The 20,662-nt window shown below is 38.0% G+C and overlaps 1 protein-coding gene across 1 annotated transcript in view; it reads right to left on the bottom strand.

The window, feature by feature from the left end:
• Window positions 1–20,662, bottom strand: part of APPL2 (adaptor protein, phosphotyrosine interacting with PH domain and leucine zipper 2) — a 1,154,621-nt gene that overhangs the window by 240,151 nt on the left and 893,808 nt on the right. Inside the window, exon 15 of the mRNA XM_044087826.1 lies at window positions 15,412–15,579. Coding sequence (XP_043943761.1) covers window positions 15,412–15,579 — 168 coding nt within the window. The remainder of the gene's footprint in view (window positions 1–15,411; window positions 15,580–20,662) is intronic.

Genomic DNA, 20,662 nt, shown 5'->3' with positions numbered 1-20,662 from the left:
TATTCATCCCTGCAAATTGCAACCTTGATAACATTCCCCTAATAGTAAACACAGCGGAAAGTAACTTGGGAACTCAGGTTGACAATAACCTGAACTTAGATCATCATATGCCCATGGTAGTAAGAACATCCTTCTACATAGTGCAACTTATAAGCAAGGGCATTCAGTCCCAAGGAGATCATAGTACCACTATACTAAGCCCTCATTAGACCAATAATCGAGTACACTGTACCCTTTGGCATCTACCTGACCAAATATGTGCAACATATGGAGTGGCCAGAGATGTTTCTCACTAAAAGAATACAGGGTGTAAATAATAAGCTCTATGTGGACTGTCTCAAAGTCCTGTCCCTGTATACAGACTACTGAAGAGTGATCTATGCCTAACCTATAAGGCATTTTCCGATCCAGCCCTGATGGATGTGCTACAGCTTCATAAAACAAATAGCACTGGAATTACCTGATCTAAGAATCTAACCCTCGTCTGTGACATAAAATAAGCACACTAGAGGGACAGGTATGTGTCCCAGAGACCACTCCCTCTCTGGAACAGAGCTCTTCCCTAAGTCCATTCAAATGCAGTTTGGACCAATGAATGGGAAATCAGAAATCCACTCATGGCTTGTCACCTGTGACCCTTATGGACAGGGGCAGTTTGCAGATGTCCTAAGGCACAAACATATACCAAAGTCATTCTAGCCTGTGGACCCTGATGATTAGGAAAACTGGGGTATGAATGGCTAAGCTTAAAAAAGGCTCTAGGGCTGTTAGCCTAGTAACCTCCTATGATCCCATGATCCTACACCTTATGATGAGGAACTGTTGGCAAGGAAAGAAGAAGTTAAGACTTTGACTAATTTTCACACCTCAGTTTTCTTTAAATATCCTTACTTTTCTCTTAAGTTATTCAATTTATATTAATTTGAAAATGGGTGCTATGTGATGGTAATGCAGGTCATGTGACTGTCAGTATTAAGTAAAGAATATTTTGCTCTCCAATAGTTCCTTCACACACACATCAGGCAGTTACCATTCATATGGGGGGAGGGGGGAGTTAGGCATTCCTGGGCAGGGTGAGAACCTTACTGTCCATTCATTTCTGAATGAGAATCCCCATCAGTCTTCTATTCTCTGGCAAGAGATTAGTAATATGGAGTTTGTCCTACAGAGTTCCCCTTAGCTTATAGTGTTATGAACTTTTACACTGCAGGCTCAGCAGGCTTGATCTCCACTGGATGTAACACATAGTGCTCTGATTATGTGTCACCCATGTGGTGAACCACAGGGTAGGTAAGGTAGCAGTGGCCACTCACACCCATCCTCTCCGGCCAGCTCCTAGAGGCACCTGAGCTACTAACTGAACTCTGGTCACCTGAGGAGTAGTCAGGGCTTTATTCCTCTACATCACAGAGCTGGCTTTTCAGCGGTTGTACCTTGTGCCTCCAGCTCTTCATTATAGGCCATTTCTGACTATACCGCATGGAAAATATATATTACATAGTGTGAAATAATTGATGCTAATGACGTTTGTGGTGAACATCCGCTTTTGTAAGCAAACTGAGGACACAAACATGATAATTTCTGATGTGGGACATGACTGCTTCACTGTCATGAGGAGAAGTTAAGCATATATTCAGTTTTCTTGTTCAATAACAAAAATGGCCAAATGACTATTACCTTTTGAATTTCGCATGAAGTCTTCAGCTTTAATATTTCTCTATTTTATACCTCATTCTTAAAAAGTAACTTTGGTTTTGAGTTTTGGTAATGAAAACCTTCTGACTCAACAATCTCTTGATTTTCACATTACTGCAATACATTTTTCCACTTAAAATACCTTCATTACTGGTTCCTGCGGAAGTTTTGAAGACCATGACTGAGAATCTCTGGATAGCAATACTAAAAAGTTTGAACATTGGGAATATATACCAAGTTCAAAGCTGTGGTACCCTGGAGTACTCTCACGACTCCAAGGTACAAAGATCTCAGGGTTACTATTTGTCTCAGGAGAGTGGGGAAGCATCTTCATACAACCTCCTGCTAAAATGTTTTAATGGCACTGCAGCAAATTTTAGGAACACTAGTTCTGTGGCAACCAATGCTACTTTTCCTACTTGCAGGACTGCTAACTACACATCTTGCACCTCTGACAAGAAGCCCTTCACTACAACTACAACATATGTTGCTGAAAAGCAACTTACCTGAAGAATACACGGGTCTGGATACAAAAGTTTCAGCTGCAACTCACTGCATGTGGAACTAAAGAAAAGCCAAAGAAAGTTCACTGTGCAGATTTCCTAGATCTTGCTAATAAGGAAACTGTAAGCCTTTTTAACACTTTCACCTTCAAAGAATATGAGAAAGGCAAATCAGCAGCTCCGACTGAAACATTTTCAAGCATACTGTGACAGAAAGAAAACGCTCATTTGTAAGACATTATAAGGAATCTAGGAGCTCAAGAAACCTTAAATGCTTATGTGGTAGCTGCACTGCTTACAAATAGCACATGAAAGCATTTTACATTTGGACAGGAAACATTCTATGTTACAGCAGAATACCCCACAGGGCTCTCTTCTAGGCTCACATTTGTTTAGGTTGCATCTTTCATATCTAGGCTTTTCATCTGAGTTGTTCTGTTGTCCATAGGTGGATGACTTGAAAATGTGTAAACCGATTAATCTGTTACAGCTAGAACATGTCTGCAATTGACCATTTGGAAACAGGAGAATAATGTGTTGTTAAACACAGCAAAAACTAACATGAGATTTGGGAGATATAGACTGAAAGGTGAATACTTAATGTCGCGTGTCCGGTCAGGATAAAACTGACAAGCGGTTGTGGGTTCAGTTCAAGCAGCTTTACTACACACAAACACTTCAGGAATGAGGCTTTTAACAAACTTAAATAAACTTATAAACAGACCGACTACCACATTCATACATGTTAACACGCTGGCTGTTCTCTCAAAATGGCACTACTGCCTGCACGTGCTCACTATTTATATGCATGTGCTTACATCTGGAAATGCTTCTTAAAGATACATACATACGCTCTGTTCTACACCAAATCATATACTAAATTACAGTATTCAATGACATGCAATTACACAGAAATGCACTTATGACATGCAATTATACAGAACTAAATCTTTGATATGCAATCATACAAAATTAGACATATAAAAAACAATCATGTCCAGGTTGCTGTGTATTTCACACTAGGTCTAGAAATATGACCTGATCGTGTAACATAAAAGTCAGAATTGGATCTAGCAATGGGGACTGTTTTCAAGGAATGTTCAACTCTGGGGATAACTGGGACATCATCAGGAATGGGAATGGATACTGAGACATGTTCTTCCATATGAACATTGTCAGGGTTGCTCTGAGATCTAGAATCTGTATCACAGGTACGATGCTGCGATATCGTTTAAGATGCCTATGGTTTCTCCTGTATCCTATACCCTCAGATTCCACTAAGTAGGATCTTAGCTTGGCACATATGCCTCTCACTAGACCAATTCAACCAAAGCTTTTCACCGTCTGCATCCTCTTTCTCGCCTTCTTTCAACGGATGAAGAAATCTGCTCGTTTTATCATAGCTGGACTTCTGAAAGGAACACCTTAAAAAGTTGGGCTTTGATTGCTTTGTTGTTTTTAGCATTAGGCACCAACAAACTAGAACTGATAGGCAAGGATGTTCTGTTTTGCCTAGATAGAAGTCGCTGAGCAGGCGAGCCAAGTAGGTTGTCACTGGGTATATTTCTGAGATTAAGCAAATTCAAGAAGATATCAGTATTGTCACACTTTGACCTCTCTAGTAATTACTTTGCACTCTGTACTGCACGTTCAGCAAGGCTGTTTGACTGTGGGTATTCCGGACTACTAGTAACATGGATCAAGTCGCACTCTTTTGCAAATTTCTGAAACAATTGGCTGGTAAACTAGGTACCGTTGTCAGAAATAACTTTGTGTGGACTACCATGGACTGAAAAATGATGTTTCATCTTAGTAATGACAGCACAACACTGGATGTTACGTAGCAAATCAATCTCAAACCAGCTTGAATACGAGTTTACCAACACTAAGTAATGTTGATTGTTCCACTCAAACATGACATGTCATTGGCTACTGTTGACCAAGGTAGTTCAGGAATCTGACTTAGATGAAGTGGCTCTTTTTTGCAAATGCAGTTTAGTACTGTTGCATACTGAACAAGAACAAAGCACTTTATCAATGTCCTTTGATAGAGAAGGCCAAAATACTAATCCTCTCGCCCTTCTTTTGGTAGGATTGGAACCTGGGTGGCCACGATGCAAAATCTGTATATATTCACATTGCAAGGAAGTAGGAACTATTATTACCTTTGGACCCTTGAAAACGATACCATCTTCCATCAGGATTTTCGGTACGGAAAATAAGGTCGTACATCTGGTGGTACACAGGATTGCTTTGACAGCCATCCAACATTGATGAAGTGATTGAGCTTTTGCAAAATTGGATCAGTCTTTGTATAATCTCTTAGCTCATCAAGTCTCATGGTAAAAAAATTACACACGTCCATGACATCAAAGTCAAAACTCTCTGCATCAAGCTGTTCTGTGGTACTTCTGGGTGATCTGGATAAGGTATCAGCCAGATAAAGAATGTTGCCTTTTGTACAGACCATTTTAAAATTGTACTTTTGTAATCTAAGCATCATTCTTTGTAGTCTTGCTGGGGCATCATGCATAGGCTTCTTTAAACCATTGATATAATCATGGAACTTTGAACATGCAAACACAATTACCAAAAGTTCCTTCTCAATACTACATCTCAGTTTGAGTAACAGTTCTAGATGCATAGACAACAGGCCTGCCCTCCTGAAGAATAACTGCAGCAAGACCGAACTCTGAAGCATCAGAGGAAAGAACTACTGGTTTGTGGACATCATAGTACCTCAATGTAGGCAGGTGGGCAATTTGCTGTTTGAGGTTATCAAATGCTCTCTGGTGCTGTTCCAACAATGACCAGGCAACATTTTTGCATGTCAGCTCTGTTAAAGGTGCTGATAACTCACTAAAGTTAGATTAGGATATGGGGATATTAGGGATAAATTTGCCCAAATAGTTAACCATACCAAGAAAACACAGTAAGGCTTGGGCATTGTCTGGAACTGGTATCTCAAGAATGGCTGCTTGTTTAGAAGGGTTTGATCGTAAGCCAGTAGTGGTAAATAAATGACCTACATAAGTAACTTCTAGTAATCCGAATTTACATTTCAGAGGGTTGAACTTTAAGTTCACTTCATGTGCTCTGTCCAGAACTTTACTAGGCTAATTGCCCTTGGGGGCCATTTGAAGTCTAGCCAGTTACCCCATGTGAGAATCAAACCCTGCACCTTGTGTCTATCAGGTAAACACCTTAACCATTATACCAACCTTCCAGTCATGCTCTACTTCCCATTGCCTCCAACCAGTAAATCATCCACTACTGTAGCACACGGATAGCCTGAAAAAAATTTGCTCCCTTGCATGCTGAAAGACTTCACTGGCAGAATTTATTCCAAAAGGCATCCTGAGGAATCTGTATCTACCAAATGGGGTACTGAATGTAGTCAGAAGTGAAGATTTGTGATCACACATTATTTGCCAAAATAAACTCTTTGCATTTAAGACAGAAAAAACAGTGGCATTTGGCATGAGGGTGGCAACCTCCTCGATTGTACGCATAGGATGATGAGATCTCTTTAATGCCTTGTTCAAGTCTCTTGGGTCAATGCTGATTTCATCTGAAGTTTTCTTATAAGCAGCTCCCATGGAACACACCCACCTTGCTGCACCATTTTGTCTAAATGGACTTTAACTTTGGCCTGCATAGCTATTGGAACTCTCCTTGCTGGTCTGACCACTGGACTGACCTTTGGGTCTACTTTCATGGAGTACACAACTGGAAGTTTGCCTAACTTGTCATCAAAAACGTCAGCATACTCTGAGAAAATAGCATCACTAAAGCTGGAACTGGGACATGTGCTTACATGATGTACTTCTTTGGTAAAAGAAAGCAGTTTCATTCTCAAACTGTCTCTGAGACCCAATAATGACTGCACAGGTCTTCAGACTACATAAAATTGCAAGCTGTAACTGTTCCCAGCTGAACAGCATTAAAGTACTACTGAGCCTTTGGTTTGAGTCTCTTCACCTCCATAACCAACAAGCTTCGCACAATTGGCCAAATTAAGTTGCTCACCAGCTCTCACTCTAGCAATTGTTTATGCTAACATCATATTGCACTTTGAACCAGTATCTACATTGAGCTCCGTGGGCTTACCATTGCTCAGGACAGTACAAAATACTTGATTCTTTGCCAATAAATCTACTGCATTAACCTTTTCACCGACCACTGATACACCATCTACATAGAAAGTAGGATTGCAGCTTTTTATATGATCAATTTGATTTTTTGAGTGACCTGTCTTAATAACTGAATTAGGCTTGCTTGATTTTAAAAACTTTTGAAAGTGGTTCCCTATTTTACACTTGTGGCATTGCTGACCAAATGCTAAGCACTTCTCTCTTTTATACTCATGACTGGCACCCCAATTATGACAGTTAACAGTAAGACTTGACTTGGGTTTTGCTGACTCAACATTACACTGCACTGAGCAAGTCTGTTTTGCTGAGCTAGACTTAGAACCTGCTAGAAAGTTATGGGTCCTTCCAGGGGTTGCAGCTGCCATGTGCTTAGGCCTTGCTTCTGCTTGCCATGTGATGCATTGCTGTCTACGCTTGCTCTAGAAATTGCTGAAACTAAGCTCATCACTTGTAAGCATACTTGAGTGCCTTTCTGTGAGCTCATGGATTTGACAAACCTCTATGGCTTTGCTCAATGTTAAATCACTGTCATGAAGCAAAATCTTTCTCAATGCAGCATTATTAACACCACACACAAGCCTGTCTTTTATTAACTCATCTTTCAAATAACCAAATCTGCATTTTTAGCCTTATTTCTCAAGTCAGTGATATAAGCTGCAAATGTTTCACCTGGCTTTTGGTCTCTTGCATAAAATAGGTGCATCTCTAGTGTATCATTTGTCTTGGGATTGCACATTTCTCTAAATTTGCTTTTCAAGCACTTGCAGTCTTCCCTTGATTCAGCTGGTACAACAATATGGTGGTTTTCTGTCTCTCCTGCATATACTGCTGGTGCGTACACAAATGAACGCTCTCTCTCTCAATGGTCTCTGACCCAGCTAAGTTAAGCAAAATGAATGCCCTTGTATGTGCATCTTTGTCAGAAAAAGCTGCTTGTATAAAAATATCATATTCCTGCTCAAATACTCTCCAATTCTCTGCACTATTATGATCAAACGCAAATGGACTAGGTCTGCGAAATGCCTCTTCCATATCAACACACACAGTCGTGAAGGTACTTGAAATTATGTACGAACACACACACAGTAAATATGTGTCAGAATTTTATGCCCTATAGTACAACAGACTCTTTGAAATAACTGCACTTTTCCAAATACGGTTGATATAAAAATTGTACACATCCCTGTTAAAATGCCAGGTTTTTGTGATACAAAAAAACGAGATCACAATAAATCATTTCCAAACTTTTCCTACCTTTAATGTATAATATAACCTGTACGATTCAATTGAAAAACAAACAAAAAAGAGGAATAAATATAAAAAATAAAAAATATACAATAAGCTGGTTGTATAAGTGTGCACACTCTTAAACTAATACTCTGTTGAAGCACCATTTGACTTAATTACAGCATTCAGTCTTTTTGGGTACACACCTGCCATCAATTAAAGAGACTCTGATTAACCCCAAATAAAGTTCAGCAGTCCTAGTAGGATTTTCCTGACATTTACTCAGTTGCCTGCTACAGCAAAAGCCATGGTTTGCAGAGAGCTTACATTGCATCAACGTGATCTCATTGTTGAAAGGCATCAGTCAGGAGAAGGGTACAAAAAAATTTCTACAGCATTGGATATACCATGGAACACAGTGACGACAGTCATCAAAAAGTGGAGAAAATGGGACAACAGTGATGTTGCAAAGAACTGCACGTCCCTCCAAAATTGATGAAAAGATAAGATGAAAACTGGTCAGGGAGGCTGCCAAGAGACCTACAGCAACACTGAAGGAGCTGCAGGAATTTTTGGCAAGTACTGGTTGCGTACTACATGTGACACAATTCTCCATATGTCTGGGCTATGGGGTAGGGTTGCAAGACTGAAGCGTTTTCTTACACAGAAAAACATCCAGGCTTGGCTAAAATTTGCAAAACAATACATCAAGTCTCCCAAAAGCAGGTGGGAAAATGTGTTACGGTCTGATGAGATCAAGGTTGAACTTTCTGGCCACAATTCCAAAAGTACGTTTGGCGCAAAAACACTGCATCGTCAAAAGAACACCATCCCCACAGTAAAGCATGGTGGTGGCAGTATCATGTTTTGGGGTTGCTTTTCTTCAGCTGGAACTGGAGCTTTAGTCAAGGTGGAGGGAATTATGAACAGCTCCAAATACCAGTCACTTTTAACCCAAAACCTTCAGGTGTCTGGTAGAAAGATGAAGGTGAAGAGGAATTTCACCTTTCAACACAACAATGACCCCAAGCATACATCCAAATCAACAAAAGAATGGCTTCACCAGAAGAAAATTAAAGTTTTGGAATGGCCCAGCCAGAGCCTAGACCTAAATCTAATAGAAAATCTGTGGGGTGACCTGAAGAGGGCTGTGCACAAGACATGCCTTTACAATCTGACAGATTTGGAGCGCTTTTGCAAGGAAGAGTGGGCGAATACTGCCAAGTCAAAATGTGCCATGCTGGTAAACTCCTACCCAAGAAGACTGAATGCTGTAATTAAATCAAAATGTGCTTCAACAAAGTATTAGTTTAAGGGTGTGCACACTTATGCAACCAGCTTATTGTACGTTTTTTATTTTTTTATATTTTTTCCCCTAACAGATTTGTTTGCTTTTCAATTGAACTGTACAGGTTACAGGTCACATTAAAGGTGGGAAAAGTTTTGAAATGATTTATTGTGGTTTCATTTTTTATATCACAAAAATCTGGCATTTTGACAGGGGTGTGTACACTTTTTTATATCCACTGTAAGTCTCTGTAGCACAAGAATACTTTAAAATCACTGTACTTTGCAAAACCACTCCTTATCCGTGTAAGCAACACACTTTGAAATTACTGTACTTTGAGAATAACCTGTTCATAGCAGAACAAGCTCAGAGTAAGAAACACTTTGAAATGAATGCACTTTGCAAATAAACTGTACACAGCACAAGAACTTTTCAAAATGGCTGTACTTTGCGAAGTAACTCTGTACAGTCTAAAAAACACTATAAAATAGCGGCACTCTGTGAATAAATTGTACACAGCACAAGAAATTCTTTGAAATGGCTGTACTTTGGCTACACTTTGCAATTTAACTGTACTTTGCACACACACACTCTGAAATAACTGCACCATAATAAAGCACCCACTCTGCAAACACTTTACACACTCTGAGATACTTGAACAACTCTAGTTATGCTTTGAATGGCTTTGGCCAATGCAAAATAGTAGTTTATGCCCAAAACACAGTCTTCTACTAAAAACCTTGCAGTCGCCTTGCACTTTAAGCTTATTTTGCTCTTTTATTGTACTCGTTATGCCCATTTAACCTCTTATCATGCTCAATGTATTTTTCTTGTGCTCGTTTTACTTTAAACATGCACATTATGCAAACCAAAGGTAATTCTGAGCCCCATATGGGCACTTCTGCTAGTTTTATCAAATATCATGATTTTGAACATTTGTTTTAATTAATAATGTGTTTTGTGGCTTTTGTTTGATTAATACTGCATTTTGTTCTACTCGTTTGATTAATAATGTGTTTTGTGCCTGACGAATGCACAGTTTCATTTTCCTTTGCAAAATAAATAATTTGTACAAACTTTGGTTACCTTTAGTTCACTTCTGGCCCTTTTTGATCATTTGAGCACTGTCATCATCCAACCTGCTCAATATACCTTCACCTTCAACTCTGCACCTCATGGCTTGAAGAAGCTGCACTCTCAGTCTCGGTTCTGATACCATGTTGCTCGTCCGGTCAGGATAAAACAGAGAAGTGGTTGTGGGTTCAGTTCAAGCAGCTTTATTACACACAAACACATCAGGAATGAGGCTTTGTAACTTAAACGTAAATAAACTTATAAATAGACTGATTACTGCACTCATGCATGTTAACATTCTGGCTGTTCTCTCAAAATGGCACTGCTGCCTGCACGTGCTCACTATTTATATGCATGTGCTTACATCTGGAAATGCTTCTTAAAGTTATATACACATGCTCTGTTCTACATTTAATACAACAGATGACTGAAACTAGATTAATTTAAGGACATGGGTGTATGGGTCGATCCAGCTTTCAGTTTTTCTGATCATTACCGACCAATTGGCTACTGACAGTTATAAGACTAAAGGATGTATAAAACATTTATAAAGTCTAGTAAGCACGAAATGATGAAATCATTGTTTGTAATCAACATTAGACCCAGACTAGAATATGGAATAATAATATGGAAAGGAAACCTTATAAGAAAACTAGCACGAGTCAATTAGAAAGAGTAGTGATGAAATATACCAAGGGCATCTATGAATATAAATGCAAAGATTAAAAAGATGAAGTTGTACAATGTATCACATGGACATTTAAAAAGATACATTTATTCAGGTATACAAGTAATTTAGAGACAACTACCTCTGAAAATGTTTAGGTTTATCAAAGAGTAGTAGAAAATCATCAGACAACCTCTGTTGGAGATTTTATAGAAATGAGCGATGTACTAACTGGTTCTCTGAGACAGTAGCTGATGCATGAATTTGACTACCAAATTACATTAAAACAAGCACTAATTTAGATATTTTAAGAACAACTTGGATACTTATGGGAATGGCTGTTTCACTATGCTGGCATTATTGTCCATGCCTGATATATTTGTATGTATGTACGAATGTGTCAAAAAACAGATAAAAACTGTGAGTTTGGTGACTTGCACAACTCATTGAAGAGAAAAACGGCTTGAAATGACCAAGTAAGAGGCAGACTTGAAAGAATCAGAACTGACAGTAGAAACAGCACTGCTGAGTGCAAAGTGAGTAAAATTATGTACATTTGCAAAATTGAATCTGTAATTAGAAATAATGTGGCAGATATATACTGAGCAGACAAAAGGCAAAACAAATATAAAGATAGGCACATAGGATGCCATGGTTGTTCTGAGGCAGGGCAATGTTGTACAGCTCAAAAGCCTTATCAGAAGCACAAACAAGGTATGCACAAAGACAAAAGAAACTGCACAGTACCTATGCAAGGTCAAAACAGAACATGCTGAAGAATGAAAGCACCAAACAAAAACACCCAAAGTAAATTAATGAAGAAAACTTCAATAGCTCCTGTACCTCCCACATCCAAACTTGTATATATACCAATTCCATACTCACACAAACATAAAGAAGCCGGAAATCTCTCGAAACAAATGAATCATTGTTGGCGCACTCTGGCAGAGATTTCCTATCCTACTTCTCAACTGTCCAGATTTTCACAGAATGTCCAGATTTTCTTCCTCATACTTTTGGTCTGTTTCTCATAAAATTATGGTTTTCTGGCAAATCACTGGAAATCATTGAGGACCGAAGTCAGAAAATAATGACATACATTTGAGTTTCAGACTTCATATTCTTCAGAAAATTCACGCGAATGCAAAATCTATTATTCTACCAATTTTCTAAGTCTGTAAGAGCAACCCATTATTTGTGCCCTTGTCCAAATTTCCTGCTATAAGAGGTTGAGAGGTATGTTTTTTGTTCAAAACAGTCACTGGCATTTTGACAGTCAGTGTCCTGTGACTCAGGGACCAAATGCTTGGGGGAATGTCAGATCAGTGACCTGTAGATACATATTTTTGCAGGTGATGATGTTATGTTGTCATTATTTCCTCAGGTGAGTTTTTATACGAGCATGTGGTGTACTCTTGTAAAACTGCTTTATTTATTTTACTTTTTTTTGTTTTGTTTTTCAGGTGCATTTATGCAAAGATATGATTTTTTTCCTGACTGTATTACATGGAGGCTCTGTTTCTATAACAAGGACTGCCTTTTTCTTCTAGTTACACCTTTTTAAACTTGCGGGAGGATTGTATTTCAACCTATTTCCGATAATCTCTGTTTGGTTTGCACAGGATGCTTTTCTGTGGACGTTACAAAGTTTTTTTTCTTACTATAAGTGGTATGTACCCCCTCCTAATCCCCCTCCATTCCCACCCCTTTTACCTCTTTTCCCCTAACCCATAACTCAATCAATATAACAACCTCTTCCCCCATCCACTTCCCTTGGACCATCTTTTTCCCCTTATATCCCTAACACTTCTTATGGTTTCTAATCCACCCATGATTGTATTCTCACCATCTCAGGTTGTTCAGAACCTATTATCATTGCAAGCTATAATGATACTGCAACACTGCTTATGATACTTAAACTTGATTTTGTAAATATTAGACTACACCAATAGATCAAGGATTTCTAACACATTTTACAACATCTGATGATCCTGCTTATACAATCACTTTGTATAATTCTATACCACCTCACGGTGATTTTTATTGACTTGTATTAACTTTTGTTTGTGTCATTCTATTGATTTTACTAATTATATTAACTCTTGCTGTATTTTTTATGTCTGTACATGAAGCTTTTCTCCCCGGGCCTACATTGAAAAAGGGCTCAATTCAGCCCAATGGACTCTCCTGATTAACAAACTGCAAATAAATAAATAAATAAATGTAGTGCTAACTGGTGATGAAAGACAAGGACAAAAACTATAACAAAGGAGACAGGCAGAGCCATGGGTAGCTGTTCTGGTTCCCCGTATAGCTCTCTTCGACTCTTATGTTGAGGAGCAAAAAAAAAAGTTTTTCTTTGGTAACTGTAGCAACTTGTTTGTTACAAATGTAACAAGTAGCTTTCTGCACTCTAAATACCACACAAGGTGAGTTAAAAAACTTCTACCCTAAGCACAAATTTAGTATCACCATTCACTTCTGAATATCAGTACTACAATACAAGCCAAACAGTATCTGCTGATCATGCCATCTGTCACCCTGCCCCAGGATCAGCTGCCCTTTCGCCCCACCTTAGCTATGCCTCTGGTGACAAGGACAACATAAAAATATATTTGTATATATTCTGATGATGCAGCCAAAGTTAATATACCACTATTAGTTTGCACTTTGTGGGAGACATAAGTTCTTATATGAAAGTTATTTGGGCCTCAGTGCTGGGCAGATATTGAATAAGTGGAATCAGGGTAAGACTTCTGTCCTACTTAATCCACAAAAGTATGCAGTATTTAAACCACAAAAGTTAATACCATAATAAAACAAATACAAACGTAAAATAAATATTTTTAGACAGTGTGCATTTGAGTTGTGGGGGCTAGAGTGATAGCTTTTGTAATTTATCATTTTTCCTCACTGGTAGATATGATTTTACTCAATACAAATTGGTAACAAGTCAAACTGAATACCAGGATTTTAAAAGTAAATCAGTTGTCTTAGTATGGAAAAATACAAAGCACGGAAGCTGTCAGAATCATAACTCATTTAGAAGACAATTTGTAAAATATGCTCACTCCTCCCATGGAAAGAAGAGAGTTAAGTGCCTGGAACAGAGCCATGGGGCCACATGACTGACAGGTAAGGCAGGTTTAGTTCAAATACTTTTTATGACTAAGCCTGAGCAGACACAGTACAATGAACTCGGTTAATCAGCTACGTTTCATGACTCATCCAAAGATTATTATGACAGTTGGCAATACCAAAGTACAACAAGTATAAAGCTACTTTCTGCTGTATTCACCTTAATTATGATTAGCTGTATTTAATTATTAATTCATAACAAAAAAAAAAAAAAAAGAATTCAGTACAACCAGCAATTCTGAAAATCTGACTGCAGTAAAACTTAGTCAACGACTCAAACAAAACATGCTGGAAAGACAGATATGTGCCTCAGAGTTTGTCCCATGTTTGAAAACAGGCTTCCTATTCACATTAAACACAGCCCTTCCCTGACCTTCTTCAAATGCAATGGATGGGAAATCAGGCTTCTGTCCCTTATGGATGGGGCAATATGTAAGATACTCAAAGCATAGGCACAAATCCATGCCATCCTTTTACCACTACAGGCCATATATTGGGTAAAATCAGTTATACTGGCTAGGCATGAGGTCTCTTAAGTCATTACCTAGTAATCCCCCTTTGAACCTATGCATGAGTTAAAAGTACTACTATACCTGGTCATCTGACTGGAAAAAAATTCAGTTCAACCAGCAAATCTGACTGTAGTAAAACTCTGATACAACCGGAAAGTCTAAAACTACTTTAAGGCTAAATGACATCACTCATTTTCTAATATTTGTCTGTCTGTCTGTGGATATTTCACAAAAAATGTACTTTTAACACTGTACTGTTTTATAGTATATGTACAGGGATGTTTGAAGAGCATTCTAGAAATACTGACACGACTTAATTGGTCAAAATTACAGAACAGGCAAATGAAAGGCTTTAGGAATCAGAGATTCAGTGAATGCAGGAAGCTGATATGCAGCTTGCTGCTTTAGCTGGCCTACTGCTACAGAGGTTTTGTTCCCGCCTACATTCAGCTGCCAGCATTCGAGTAAAATTCCTCAGTGCCACCGGGCAATCATGAAGGAAAGGGATGAAAGCAGTTGATTGCTAGCTCTCTCGTCCTGTGAAAAGGATTCAGGAACCAATGCAGTTGCCCTGACCCTTAGTAGAGGTTAGGGTATATTCTTCAAACCTTGGAGGACTTTTTTATTACGGGCCAACTAGCTGTAGCACTGAATTAGTTTTGTGGAAGAGAACAAGGATGAGTGATGTCAGGCAGAGTCTCGGGTGAACAAACCACACACATAAAACAAAAGTGTCTTCATATTCTGTCAGTGACACCACACCGCATAAACAAAATTGCACAAATTGTGGGTGCTGTGAACGGCACTTTTGGCTAACAAAGAATGAAACAATACTAATTTCACAAGCTTTAATCATACATTGACTTACAAATGGGGTTTATTCCCATCATGGTATTAGAACCCAAAAGACTTGGAGAAATTAAAACTTAAAAAAAAAAAAAAAAAATACTAATTTCATGAACTCATACCTTACCCTGACTCAGAAATGGGGTCAATTCCAGTCATGATATTAGAAACCCAAAAGACTCAGAGAAATGAAACCATAAGTAACCATATGTGTATGTGGTTTTATAAAGAAAGAGGTACCATTCTGTTGTCTAGCATAGCATAAATAAGAAACACAACATGTTGTAAATGTTAATGAGAGTCATACCTTCCATCTCCTGGTCTGTGTTGGTCTAAGAATTCAGCTGCAGGAAGAACAATATCAAACTGAATTGGTGTTCCTGGTTCTATTAATATTAAAGAATCCACAGAATCTGAGGGTTCCTGATGCTGTACTGTTGCATTTGTGTACTCCAAATCAGGGTTTGCAGTTTGACTGAAAAAGAAAACAGTAAGTCTAACAGTCAGAGATGGTAACATAAATGATGAATTATAGTCTTTAATATCCTTTCTATATCTGCCAGCTGACAATTGCTTTGTGGCAGCTTCACTTTTTCTGCTTGTGCCATACATTTTTGTCCATTTTAACAATCTATACAATAATCTGGATTAACAGTGCAATACCTAAGAAACTCAAACAAAAAGTGGGTGTCATGGTGGTGTGCCAGATTAAGAGCTGGCAGGATGATGGAACACAGAGGTTAACAATAAACAGAATTCAGTGGGTCCAGAGAGGGAAATGATAAATGGTACACTACAAGGTACAATTACACCAGTCATCTTCAGTGTCTCCAACAACGTAAGGGGACTACAGAGAAAAGTACACCCCCTTTAGGGACAATACAAAGATCTGCAACATGTTCACTACATAAGGGACGTGGAAAGGATGAGGTACACTGCAACGTACACTGACTGATTAAATATGTGATAATTAATACTTAATACAGAGAAGTCTAAGGTACAGTGCAATTTAAATCCACTGACAAGAAGTGAAATGATAATAAGTTGGCCCATATAAAATTAATCACTTTCACTGCTGATGGCCAATGGACAGACCTAGAAGTCAATTTGTGTAGGTTTGGCAAAGGTTGAGGATTTGAGTCAGTGACGTTCTACCTGCATGATTAGTCACTGACTGACACTATGTGCCTTTCAGTGAAATATAAACTTACTCAATACTTGTCATTTGAGTGCTAGCACCACTCTTAAATTCTTTTCTTGTGTTCCTGATCTACTGGTATGGTAAGGCATGGTCATGAGGATATAGGTTATACAAAGTCTTACTGGTATGGGTGGGTGGCTGTGTGTGTGTGTGTGTGTGTGTGTGTGTGTGTGTGTGTGTGTGTGTGTATGTATATTTTTCCATCACTTGTGTCACTTTGTGTTTTTAAACATACATTTCTAAGTGGTATCTAGAAACAGGAAGGGTTATGTGGCATTTGGTGCTCAGACTTTATGCTAATCAGAGTTTTGGCTAGATGTACCTACTTTTCAAAGACCTTTGTTCCTGTTTCAATATCTGCAGGCTGAGAGGTATACTTCCAGCAGTTTTATTGCACAATGGTATACTACTGGTATATGGGTGAAGGGTTACATGAATGCTGCTCAGACAAGTTATGTCAAAAAAGAGAAAGAAATGATAACTATATATTTCGGCTATCAAAAGTTAAGTGATTACACCTACAATAATTTATAGTGAAGTCAGATCATAAACCATAGCAGAGTATTTTCAAAAATAATCTTCTAGAGGCACCAGCCAGATTTCAAAGAATGTTAATGAGTTTGCAGAAATGTGACCAAATCAAGTAATATATTTATAGATACATACATACATTTATATATATATATATATATATATATATATATATATATATATATATATATCTATACACACACACACACATATATATATATATATATATATATATATATATATATAATACATATATGGGTCTACTTCATATAGACAACTTACCATTTTGTCGGCTTTCATATCATCAACACAATAAAGTTGAAAACTTAAAAACAAGAACACCTAGAACATCATATTTTCTCTCTGGGTAACTAACCACTTGACCATCAACAAGTAAACACTTGCCTTCCCACACCCCCCGTAACTAAATATACCAACTCTGAGATTGCACAATAGTGGATAAAAGGGCACAGTTCACCACGGTGGCCAAGTGGTTACTTACCTGGAGAGAATGTACAATGTTCTGGGTGTTCGTGTTTCTAAACTTTCGACACTGTCATCTCGATGCTATGAAAGTTGATGAAATGGTAAGCTGAGTATATGAGGGGGACCCATACTGTACACACACACACACACACACACACACACACACACACACACATATATATATATACACACACACACACATATATATATATATATATATATATATATATATATATATATATTTATTTGAAGTTTGTTTACCAGGATAGTCCATTGGGCTTCAAGGAGCACATTTTCAAAGGAGTCCTGGGGAGAAAAGCTCCAGAAGTACATATAGTAATTCACTTACAAAAGTTTCAGGTAGAGTACAGTTAGGGAAGAAAAAAAAAAAAAAACAAACTTACAAAGTAACAAAATTACAAAACAACTGACAATAGCAGCAGCAAATAACATTAGAAAAAACATACAAAATAAAGTTACAAAAGACTTGACAATAGCTGCAGCAAATAATTCAATGCATTTTACTAAAAAAAAGGAATGAGCAAATTGAGTTTTTAAGAATAAGCTAGTTTGTGTTAACTTGATGATATGTATTATACAGGGCTATATGTCGCAATTAATGGGTAAGATAATTTATATGTAAATAGCTAAGGTCAGGGAGGTTGAGGGGGATGGGAGCAAGCAAAAAAAAAAAAAAAAAAAAAAAAAAATATATATATATATATATATATATATATATATATATACACACACACACATATATATATATATATATACATACACACACACACACATACATACACACGTATACACATACACACACATATATTTGTGTGTGTGTGTATATATATATATATATATATATATATATATATATATATATATATATATATATATATATATATATATATACATATATATATATATATATATATATATATATAAATGCTGATTTATTTATCACAGCTTAATTGCAAGACTTTGTTAGAGAATCATCTGTGGGGTCTGTTTTCTGTAGTTTAGTTCAGAATTGCCTATATTAGCGTGAAAAACTAGACAATCTAAGACTCTGTACAAGAGAAAATAGAAAACTACAGTTCTTATAATAAACACATAAATGACTGGCCAGATGTTAAATCAGTACATATAGCATCAGACTTTACTTCCTGTGCTGTAATGAGCTTCTGCAAGTACAAGGCTTAATGTTGAAAAGAAACAAATTTATAATTTCTACTCATCTTTATGATACTCTGTTATACAAGACTAGCAAGTCACATCTAGAAAAAAATAAGTGTAAGTAAATGGCACAATTGTCTCTGCTGGCTAAAGATGGTTCATAAACATGAAATATATAATTCTTTCAGATACCAGAGGAATACTACCACATAGAATACAGTATCTTAGACGAAAGTGGAGGTAGCATTGTTTCAATAAAAGGATGCCCATTACCTGCTCTGTCTTGATTATTACTTACTGAAGTACTAAGCAGTAGTACAGATGCATCAAATTACCATTTGTAGCTACTGTTGCTCCAAATGTTTAGTCGGTCCAACTTTACTTTAGTAATGCTGTCTAGCCATCTTAGCCACTGCCACCTCCTCTTTCTTTTTCATTCATAGTTGATTGTCTTTTAATCATAGGCAAGTCCTAGGCTAGCTGTCCTTGTGGTCCATTTTAAGCCTAGCTAATTTTCTTTAGTGAGAATCAAACCCTGTCTGTGAGGTAAATATCTTAACTAATATGCCAACCGTTTTTACTTTCCATGCATCATTGTCTTCTCTAGTGAAGCCTATCTTCACAACACACCCCTTAGAGTGGACCCAGTAGTCAGGGACTTAGGGACACACATAGATAGTAATCTAGCTTTTGACCATCACGTGTCTACAGTGGTGAGGAAATCATTCTATGTTGTGCAACTTATAAACAGAGGTATGGCAACTATGGCCAAGGAAGTCATTGTTCCACTGTATTCGGCATTCATCAGACCTATCAATGCATACAATGCCCCCCTTTGATATGTAGCTAACCATATCCAAAAACTGGAATGTCCACAGAGGTTCCTCATTAAAAGAATACAGGGTGTAAGGAAAATGTCCCATGCAGACCACCTCAAGGCCTTATCCCTGTATTCTGTCTCCTACAGGCTTTTGAGGTGAGATCTATGCCTGGAATACAGGGCATTGTCAGACCCCACTCTGATGGACCGCCTGCATAACCACACAATACTTAAACCTTGGCTGTGATATAAACAGGACCTGCTGGAGAGACAGCTATGTATCCCAGAGACTACCCCATCTATGGAACAGGCTGCCTCCCTAATCCAATTCATGTACAACTTGGACAATTGGATGGGAAACCGGAACTTCATCCCTGGTTTGCCACCTATGTCTCTAATGGACACAGGTAACCTGTAAATGGTTAATTTCCCAGGCCCATGCTTACACTTATCAAGGGTATCAGAACCTGTCGGAGATTTGGGATGCGTGGCTAGGCTTAAAAAGGCCCTTGTCATCATTAGCCTAGTAAACAACTATAAACCTATATGAACATTACATGGCCAGATTATCTGGAATTTTATTTTACTATCAGGCATTCCAGTGAACAGTCTGGGGTTATTTTCTTAAATATTGACTAATTTGATTTCCTTGTAATCCATGGAATTCTCAAAAGTTGTCCCCACACCAAAGTTCAAAAATGTCAGTTTTCAGGTGCATAGCTTTACAAACAGTCCAACCCACTAGGAAAAAACACATATTTGACCAGACATACCTCTGGTTTCTAAAATTTTATCCAGATTTGCTATAACTTTCTAAGGTTTCCTTCCAACACCAAATATCTTTTCATTTTTATGGCAACATCTGTCCATGAAAATAAAGTTTTTTCACTACGTCCACATAGGGTTGCCACCCCTCCATTTTTTTCTGGACTATCCAGAAATCAATTTGATTCTCCGGTAGTCCGGAAAACACTGTACAAACTCTGGTATTCTGTTTCAAAAAGGAAACAGACTATCGGAGTTTGTAAATCGGCTGATTTACTATGCTTTTTTTTTTTTTTTTTACAGAAAAGCATAGTAAATCAGCTGAAAGCAGGCAGCAGGAACGAAAAAAGAGGGCGTTCCCCACAGAGTGATGTCATCGCGATGTCACAAAATGGGCGGAATGTGGGCGGGAGAGGGGGTGGGGCAGGTGGGGTTACTGGTGATGTGAGGGGCGTGGCTTTACTCCAGTTTTCACCACGAACGAAGGTGGCAACCCTACCTCCACACAGAACTGCTACACTCAATGTAGGTTCACTGACGGGATGTAGCCAGGAAGTGGATGACAGGATGGTACGGAGA

This window comes from Protopterus annectens, chromosome 11.part0 (genome assembly GCF_019279795.1).
Source record: "Protopterus annectens isolate FY-2018-M chromosome 11.part0, PAN1.0, whole genome shotgun sequence".
Classification (NCBI taxonomy): Eukaryota; Metazoa; Chordata; order Ceratodontiformes; family Protopteridae; genus Protopterus; species Protopterus annectens.
Note: the sequence above shows the minus strand (reverse complement) of the source record. Positions and strands in the feature narration are given on the sequence as shown.